Here is a 10,064-nt window from a genome sequence, read left to right on the forward strand (position 1 = left end):
TGATACAATATGCCTGCTGACTGTTCCTCAACAACTTATAATCTCGATCATAATATGAATATTTCTTCGTTAACTGTTAACGTAAATATAGATTCAACAACCGATGTTAAATAATACAGTAAGGAAAACGCACAAGTATCACAGAGAACAGACGTTCAAGTTCGGTCAGAAACTCGTGTAAAATAAGTGGGAAAGTCGCCGTTCGTGGTTAGCATCTTCTGATTTTTGGGGGGCGACTCCGGCGTAGTGGTTAACATCCATACCTCCTACGCCAAAGTCACGAGTTCAAATCTCACCCGGACAAGTCCCGAATGACCCAAGAGCGTTAAAGTGACTATAATAAAAAAAAAAAAAAAAAAAAAAAAAAAAATCTGATTTTCTCTATAAATTTTCCACTTTCGACCAATTTGGCGCTAGTATCAAAAAATTTTCTGTTGAATATTGCCACTTGGCGCTACCAGCACTTAGTGTCTAGTGTAAGTTTTGCAACGCCAGCGCCATCATGTTGTCAAAGAGGGTTTTTAAGTGGGGAAGTCGCCGTTAGTGGCGCTTAAGTCAAATAGGAATCTTTACACAAGTTTTTAGAGAAATTTTGTTCGAGCCTCAATGTCTGTTCTCTGTGATAAAGCTGCAAGTTTACGTCTAATCGTCTTGGCACAGACAAACAGACATAACACTCGCAAGTTGTTCATCGAACAAGCATTTAACGGTCGATTTAAAAGTATGGTAGTTGGTAGTACCGCCACCTGTGGCGAGCATAGTCAATTCCCTTGCGTTTGACGTTTACACACTACCGCCATCTGTTCAGCGTACTACCTACAACTGTGTATTCAACGATTCTGTGACACTACCCCGAATGTCACTACCCCGAACGCCGTTACCCCGAAAGCTACTACCCCGAATGTCCTACTACCCCGAATGGCCATTACCCCGAATACCCTACTACCCCGAATGACCATAACCCCGAAATTAAGACAAACGGAAGAACAGCATGCGATTAAAAGGATAAGGATTGTGCTACATTTCCCCGAATGCCATATTCACGAAAAAAAAAAGTTAGGAATTTTTCAACCTTGGCAATTTTCTTACTAGGGGAAATGACGGCTTCGGCATGACAGACTATTTTCGGCAACACAAATTGAAACACTATTTTCACTGGATTTTCTTACGAAAACACTTCGCTGAATGCATGCAAACGATTCTTTATGCTTTCAGCTTCAATTTGACTATATTTTTACCACTGAGAAAATGCAATCTAGTAAGGTTTTCTTGAAATGCAACACACGCACTACAAATTGTAGCTGATTTCGAGTTGCCGATAATAGAACAGCAGATTTACATGCAGTTCAAATGGAACGGTTGCCGAAGAAAAACTGGTTGCCGACAATACTCGCTCTCACTAGAGAAGATTGGAGCTTTGTAAAAGCGTTTCAAAACAGTTGTTGACAATTCTTTCGACTGGAATTTTTAGAGCAGCTGGCAGCAAAAGATTGTAAACAAACCAATACTGCATATGTGTGCGTTCCTTAGAGAAAAAGGCTATAGAAAGAAGGTTGCTGCTTAGGTTGCCGAGAATACGTAAATTCCCCTATATATTGAACATAGTGAGCAGATTGCAACCCACCTTAAATTTCAAACCATGCAAATGGAAGATTTAATATGAGATTAACCCAACTACCAATTAATTTGCTTCGAGTAGCTAGAAACCCATTCCCAAAGCACAGGATGCTCACTATGCCCCTCTTTTCCCTATATTAATGTATTGAGCCGTTTAAAGCATTTTCATTTTTATATATAGAATAATAATCCAAAACCACTATGCTTATTTTCAGTTCATTTATTATTCATCATTATTTGATTTGTTTCTTGGAACACCGTTGAGAAATTCTTCCTTTTTTTAGACATGAGCAGTTATTTGGAGTTTTGAGGTTTTCATACTTTTAAACACTGGAATATAATTATAGAAGGACCCGCATAAATCACAACCATACGATTACCACATTAAAAATGGTTTATCTTCCTCTGAAAACCATAATGAGAAAGGTTCAGTCAACTTTAATCAAACCATACCTAGATAAAGTTTTGACCATATTGATTAAGGTTTTCGAAGACCCAACCATATGAACAATGGGTGGTTAAGAACGTTCACCATACGAAATCTCGCTTTTTCTTATACATTTTTAGCAAAACAACTATAGCCTTACCACATCAGAAAAGGTTCTAGTTGGATATGTGAAACTATTTCCATTAACTTTCGAATAAGGTAGTACGGTTTAGAACCAACCATTGTTGTTAACTTCATGATATACTATGAAATGGTATAAATTACTATACTTATTGACGTTATAATAAATACTGTCGTAGCTTATCCGGAATACAGCCATCATGGGTTGTTCTTTAATTTTAATGTGATTTACAAGATTTCTTTTTGTGGACACCTCCCTTGCTCTTGGTAACATGTTTATTGATCTAATATAAAATGAATAGATAAATGAATTTGCCCTGCAAAACAAACTCCATTCCATTTCTGGAAGATAAAAAGGCCCCGGCATAACGTACCTGCTTCGATTTCCTTTTTGGATGATGTGAGCCACCAACATCGAAATCTCCTTCACATGTAAACCGCTGTTAGCCCTGAATATTTGTGTAGAAAATGCATGCGCTTTTAAGAAATATTTTATGCTTTAAGCTAATATTACCAAGGGTTTTAAAAATAAAATAACGAACAAAACAACACAATGAACTCACGAGCACCGTTTCAATCAAAAGCGTTTTCTTCTGTACATTGTACAAATTGTAAAAACATAAAGCAACCATATTCGAAACACGTAAGCGTTGTACAAGTTGTTTACAACTTTTATTCGTAATGTTTTGTAACAGTTCAGTATAGTTGATCAACCGTAACAAAATTTAGCTGAAACATACCAGAAACTGTAACAGTTGAAAGTAGTGTTTCTTTAATGTTTATTACATTCCATAAACCATAACAAAACTATTTTGTGAAAAGTTAACATAGCTAGTAAGGTGTCAGTGAAGTTTGAACTGTTCTAGAAATGGTATTTTTCTATGCGGGGAGAAAAAGTAATTTAATAAACAGTAATTGGAATTTGTTCCTTCTTTTGATCATGAGCTATTCTTTCAAACTTAATTGGACCAGAACATGATTAAAAATAATAATAAGTAATTTTAGAAAATAAATGGATATTTTTTCTTCTTTTCATGAACTATGGTTCAATTTAATACGAAAGAACAGCTCATGAAGAAATTAAGGGAAAAGAAATCTTTATTGGATATTTCTCCTTCTTTTGAATATGAGCAGTTCTTTCAGAAGGAAAATGGAAATATTCTCATCTTAGAATATTCGATTATGAAGGAATATTATTATATTTTCAATCCATTTGTTGAAGTGTCACTAAAGAGGGAAACTTCAATGCAGAACATGTGAATCTCATACACCCAGATCGCTGCGTGAAGGATTATAATGCCTTTGGAAAAAAAATCTGCTTGTTTTTACTGCTAATAATACCAGTTACACCGATTCTATAACATTCCCCAGAAAACCATTCCCCAGAATGTACCTTTCCCCAGAAAAGATGATGAAATTAGTAATTTATCACTTTTTTTTTTGTCATTTTATATTGTTATATATTCAAAGAAGGGAATATTTCCTTCTTTATCGTATATCCAAAGAATTAATTATTTCCTTTTGTTATATTTTCAAAGAAGGGAATATTCCCTTCTTTATCATATATTTAACGAATTAATGATGTTCTCTTTTATACATATGCAAAGAAGGAAATATTCCCTTCTTTATCGTATATCCAAAGAATTAATTATTTCCTTTTCTTATATTTTCAAACAAGGGAAAACCCTTTGATCCATTAAGGTCTCCTAAAACCCCTTGACCCATTAAGAAGTTTTTCTCTTCTTTTTATAAATGCGAAGGAAGATTCCAGGAGTGACTATAATAAACAAAAATACAGCTTACAGCTTTTGGAAATGGATTCGGGGTAATGGTCATTCGGGGTAATGGGCATTCGGGGTTGTGTACTATTCGGGGTAACGGCGTTCGGGGTAGTGTACCGTTCGGGGTAACGGCGTTCGGGGTAGTGACATTCGGGGTAGTGACATTCGGGGTAGTGACATTCGGGGTAGTGTCACAGAACCGTATTCAACAGATGGCGGTAATGTTTTAGCGACGATGTTTTAAAGTGAGAAATATTCAATGTGTTATGTCTGTTTGTCTGTGGTCTTGGTGTCTTCTGTGCACTTATTCCTTATGATGTAAGCACACTTTTTGCATTTTTGGGACAGTCCAGTTTCAGATGCAATCAGCAAAATCTTGATATCTCAGCAAATAGTTATTTGTTAGCTGAGTCTCGGCAATTGTTTTACTGAATCTCAGCAAATTAAATTGCAGAACTACTCGGCTGTTGGAATCTTGGCGAAAAAATTTAAGTGTGTAAGGACATCGTTACAAAACAACTACTTAAAAGTACTTAGTAAAAAATTGAAGAAATTCTTTCGTAGAAGGTTGAGGAAGGGCCAATTATTGGGTTTGTATTTATTGGCGATATGAAAAGGATTAGCAAAGGGCCTACCATTTCTGATGACAAGCACAACGGCTTAGCAAAAAGGGCCTTGTCATTGAAAGATTTACAAAAATGCTTATGACTTATGTAATTAAATTGTTATCGATTTTCATGTATTTTTGAAAACTTTTCGCATATTTTGGATCTTGTGTACAGTTACTATTGTTATTGTGAAAAATATAAATGCCTAAAATACTTCAATGTTATCATAGGGGAAATGTTGGCTTCTACAATACCGTAGCCTATTATCGTCAGGGGGTAAACAAAGTCCTAGAGAACTCAACGCGACCTTCTACGAGCAATTCAATCAAATAGGCCTACACACATTACCAGTGGCGTCCCGTAACCTCACTTTTTATCTGTGCACATACTTTCAAAACCAGATTTAATGCAATATTCATACTCGAATCGGTTGAAAAATACCCTTAATCTTCTAGTTTACTCGATATCTATCCATGGCAAGCAATATTTTGATAATTGTTTATTTTGATAATTGTTTTGTTTTGAGTTGGTGCACAGGTAGATTGAGGTTAAGGAAACGCTACTGCACATTACGATTTTGTGTGGCTTCTTTTCTCCATAGGAGTAGGTCTCGCACTCCAGCGTGGATACCATACAGACGTCGATGATCCTCATACTTGGGACAATTCACAAGTATGTGTTCTGCTGATTGTTCTGTCTGGCATATATCGCACCGTTTGTGCCTGTCTGGTACTGTGGAATAATCGTGGGTGACTCGAGTGTGACCCGTTCATAGACGCGATAGGGTTCGTTGGTCTTTCCAGCGGGGCTGATCAGTCCATTTCTTGATGTCACCATTCACCTTTCGCAAAAATAGCCATCTTTCTTGTTGCCAGCTTTGGGCCCTAGCATCTTGGATGATCGCTTTAACCCATGTTTTGACGTCGTCAGCTGGCGTTTCATTGGTATACAAATTTGACTCCCGACCGACAGACGCCAGATGGTCAGCGGTTTCGTTTCCAGCTATTTCGACGTGTCCGGGTATCCAGGCAAATCGAAGGTTGCTATTAGCCGCATTGTGTATAGCTTGGATCCACGGGTGGCGATTCTTGTAAGACTCGAGCGCCGAAAGTACACTTACTGAGTCAGTGAGGATTGTCGTAGGACACGATGAAGCTAAAAAACTATGGCGACAGCTTCGGCTGTGAACACGGAACATGTATCAGGTAGGCGTTGAAAGTAGGTTATATTGGGACCGGTTACCCCAATTCCCACGTGACCCAGTGCTTTGGAGCTGTCGGTGAATATGAGTTGGTGGTTGGCAAGTTTGGTAGAAATGAATTGTAGGTATGCTTTGTGAAGATGTATAGAGTTTTCTCCAACTCTGAAGTTCCTTTTTATTGTCCAGTCGATATTCAATTGAGGAGAGTTCCAACCTCTGTCTCCTACCCAGTGAGCCTCAGAAACTGGAGGGAGCTCTTGATTGGTCAAATATTGAAGGAGTTTGTTCGCCTCCGTGAGGAGGAACACTCCCTCATTCTCACCGATGGTGCGTTCAAGAAAGCTAACTGCTTTGGAACAGGTAGCGATGGTCATCAGATGCCTAAAGGGAAGTACACCGGTTTCGATGCAAGCAGCTTTTTCTGGAGTGGATTGGAGTAGCCCTAATACAGTCCTGATACACCGGTTGTAGATCGGTTCCAGCATTGCGACGATCAAGTCGGCCGCACGGCATGTGATTTCGATCCCGTAGAGAAGCCTGCTTGTTACTACGGCGTTGGAGATTCGAAGTGCAATGTCTCGGTTATTACATTGATGGCGACTGGCGATAACCCGCAGGAGCCGAATCCGGGACTGGCAGTTCTCGCTACCTGCTGCGAAATGTGGCTTAAAACTGAGCCGGCGATCGAGGAGAACACCGAGGACTCGACATTGCTTTTTATAGGGTATTTCCTCCCCGTCAATCGAAATGGGCCACTTCCAGGGATGGTGGTTACTCATGCAGAGGTGGATTATTGCACTCTTATTGACGGAGAGTTGGAACCCAGCATTTTCGGCCCATTTGGCAACAGCACTTGTTGCCGTCTGAAGTTTTCTTCGGATTTTTTTGGGTATTTCCCAGCAACAACTAGATGTTTGTCATATTAAAAGATAGATCTAGACTAACATTTGAAAGGGGCGGAAGAGCCAAAATGTAAACAAACCATATTTTGGCACATATAGAGAGAACAGTTCACAAACTACTCGATAAACACGAAAAAGTAGAAGAAAATATCACTTCATATCATCAAAAACGTTTCTTCTTACATGGCGTATTTCCAACTTTCAACTCGATGATGCAACTGGTTGTTACGCCTTGCACCAGAACAACGAATTATATTGTTTTAATATGCGAAACGTATTGATTCTGTAGTATCTAGTCACGCCCGATTCATTTGAAACGCATCCGATTGATATTTCACGTGTAAACAACGAACAAAAAGAAGACCAAAAAATCTCCGGGCGTAATTCCACTCTCACAAAATTTGCGAACGAAGAACCAAGGCGGAACAACAAACAAAAAATCCCGATGGTGTACTTCCACGGCGTATCACCAGTGTTGGCAGTTCAAAGGATGGTAGATCTGGGGGGTAACAACATGTAAGAAATTATCAGGGCGTATGATGTTTTCTTCTCAATTTCACGACAAAGAAACCTTTTTTTGAGTTTTTAGTGATGCATGATGATAGATTACACTATTAACTATATGTCCAGAAAATGGAAAGTCGTGAAATAGGATTAATTTTTAGGTCATCAAAATTCGGAAGCGATTTTCTCGATATGGTAATTTTGGAGTACCGCCCTTTTCAAATGTTAGTCTAGAGATAATAGCTTCTTTCATCGATCTGTGTGCTGAAAATAGCTGGGAACGAGAATCTGTCAATGTTACTTAGGACCTAATGCAATGTTCAACTTGAATTGATTTTTATTTCAGGGCGTAATCTATTTTGTTATTGGTTTCAAAACCAACAAAAGAATTATTGACATTACAACCGTTTTGATGATTCAAACATATTTTTCGTTGAATTAATCGTATAATATATTTGAATCAATACCCAAAACTAGAGAGCCACTGCCAATGCAATCAAGATAGGCGCTGCTCAATGGATCAATGAAAAAGCAGAGTTTTTGACAGAACTGTGCTGTGGCTACCACAGTATTTTACATTTGATCGTCCATATACAGTAGCGCCAAAAGCATGTTGTGGTGGGTTCAAAACTTGACCATCTAAAATGATCAATTGGCTCTGGTTTTGACAGTTCGATTGGCTCAATACCAGGCAGTCCGCTCATCTCTTCTACTAGACCCTTTCTACCCAAAACCTATTAGGCCCTGAGTCAAAAATGTTTCCTTTTGAATTTAAAAATAATGTCTCTGCGTGTAGTCAATGCCATTTCAAACTGCTCGAACGAAGTCGTTAATTGATGATAGTCATCCAGCGGTCGTGATTACATATTTGCATGTGCACATTTGGAACTCTGCTAGACTAGCTCAGTAGGCAAAACGTACACATCATAATCTCGTAGCACATTATCAGTAGTTATCAAATGTTGGTCAATGTTCATTTGCTGTAGCACATTAAAGATAGATAATGCCCAATAACAATTCTACAATTTTACTTCATTCATTTCATTCGTTCCAGCAGCTCAGTTAGTTCACATCGTCACCTAGCAATCACCTGTAGATTCAAACCACACAGACAGAGAGAAATGACAGCATTAGCATTATCCAGATTATCGGCCAAGTTGCTTGCCAGGAAGCCTTTCCACAGTGTAAGTACTAACTGCTAAAAACAATCAATGTTTATGACTGTTTGAAAAGTAATAAAACAAATCCCTTGTTTGTTTCTCATTAGACATTTAAAATATCCGCCCGCAATCTCAACCTATTGGAGTATCAAAGCAAAAAGCTTCTAGCGGAGAGCGGAGTTGCAATCCAAGCTTTCCGGGTGCTAGAGGGAAAGAAGGACGAAAATGTTTTGAAGGATTTCAGTGAGTATAATTAGTATTTCCCATCTTGTCTTACGCGAAACATCAACCGTGATCGATCATCTCTCTTTTGCAGACGTCAATGAGTATGTCGTCAAAGCACAGATTCTCGCCGGCGGCCGGGGTAAAGGTCACTTTGATAACGGCTTCAAGGGAGGCGTCCATTTCACTAAGGAGTAAGTAGAGAGGGATTGAACTACAATGCAATATTATTATGACATAGTTTAAGTCCAAATGACATCCGGATGATCGTATATTTTCTACTTCTGTTCTCAGCCGCTCACAGGTGATTCCCCTTGTCGAACAAATGGTCGGCCACAGGTTGATAACCAAGCAAACGCCCAAGGATGGTATTATGGTCAAGCAAGTGATGGTGGCAGACAGTATCAACATCGCCCGCGAAACGTACCTCTCAATTGTGATGGATCGCGAACACAATGGACCAGTGCTAATTGCGTCGCCTGCCGGTGGAATGGACATCGAAGCGGTAGCCGCGGAAACCCCGGAGAAAATCCATACCATTCCGATTTCAGTGTCGACCGGAATCACCCATGCCCAAGCGGAAGAAGTGGCTCGTTTTCTCGAATTCAAGGGACCCCTGGTGGAGCGGGCAGCCGCAGAAATCGAAAAATTGTACCAACTGTTTGTCAAGGTAGACGCAACGCAAATTGAAATCAATCCACTGGCGGAAACCGACGATGGGCGTGTGATTTCAGTTGATGCCAAACTGAACTTTGACGATAATGCTCAGTTCCGGCAGAAGGATATCTTCGCGATGGAAGTTCACGAGGATATCGATCCAAAGGAGGTAGAGGCTCACAAATATCACCTGAACTACATCGCAATGGAAGGCAATATCGGTTGCTTGGTAAATGGAGCTGGTTTGGCCATGGCCACAATGGACATCATCAAGCTGAACGGTGGCAGTCCAGCAAACTTCCTGGACGTCGGTGGTAGCGTTAAGGAGGACCAGGTGCTGAAAGCATTCCAAATTCTGACTTCCGACCCGAATGTGAAAGCCATCCTGGTGAACGTGTTCGGCGGAATAGTCAATTGTGCCACCATTGCCAACGGAATCGTGAGTGCCTCAAAAATCATGGGACTGAAGGTACCGCTGGTGGTGCGGTTGGAGGGAACCAACGTGGATGCCGCCAAGAAGATACTGAACGAGTCTGGACTGAAGATCGAATCTGCTCACGATCTGGACCAGGCGGCCAAGATGGCAGTGAAAGCGCTGGGTTGACGGTAAGTTATTAGCCTTTTTATAAGTTTTAACACGAGATCGTATATAGGATTGTTCGTCCAGCATATCCGATGACAAAAGAGACACCTCAATATCATTGCATTTTTAAGCAGAACAAAACATTTCGTTTAGCTGACAAAAGAAAGCCCCTGACAATTAATATGTTCTTTTTTTAGTCATCAACACTCTCGGGTCATTCGTGACTTGTCCGGTCCGGGGATGAGATTTGAGAGGCAGTGA

General features: G+C 39.7%; 1 protein-coding gene across 1 annotated transcript; it reads left to right on the forward strand.

The window, feature by feature from the left end:
- Nucleotides 1-8,257: 8,257 nt before the first annotated feature.
- LOC135707142 (succinate--CoA ligase [GDP-forming] subunit beta, mitochondrial-like) lies at nt 8,258-9,851 on the forward strand. Its single transcript, XM_065228865.1, has 4 exons — nt 8,258-8,365; nt 8,449-8,584; nt 8,658-8,757; nt 8,858-9,851. Exons 1-4 carry the CDS (start codon nt 8,303-8,305, stop codon nt 9,822-9,824), a joined length of 1,266 nt encoding a protein of 421 aa, XP_065084937.1. The 5' UTR covers nt 8,258-8,302; the 3' UTR covers nt 9,825-9,851.
- The last annotated feature ends 213 nt before the right edge of the window (nt 9,852-10,064 follow it).

Source organism: Ochlerotatus camptorhynchus, unplaced genomic scaffold (assembly GCF_037179485.1).
Source record: "Ochlerotatus camptorhynchus isolate MF236.1 unplaced genomic scaffold, CSIRO-AGI_Acam_v1.1 ptg000024l, whole genome shotgun sequence".
Lineage (NCBI taxonomy): Eukaryota > Metazoa > Arthropoda > Insecta > Diptera > Culicidae > Ochlerotatus > Ochlerotatus camptorhynchus.

Bases quoted from the DNA above. Each gene is read 5' to 3' on its own strand.
- LOC135707142 (XM_065228865.1), top strand. From the start codon at position 8,303: ATGACAGCATTAGCATTATCCAGATTATCGGCCAAGTTGCTTGCCAGG. The intron at 8,366-8,448 runs GTAAGTACTAAC...GTTTCTCATTAG, and splicing joins CCAGGAAGCCTTTCCACAGT to ACATTTAAAATATCCGCCCG. The intron at 8,758-8,857 runs GTAAGTAGAGAG...TTCTGTTCTCAG, and splicing joins GGCGTCCATTTCACTAAGGA to CCGCTCACAGGTGATTCCCC.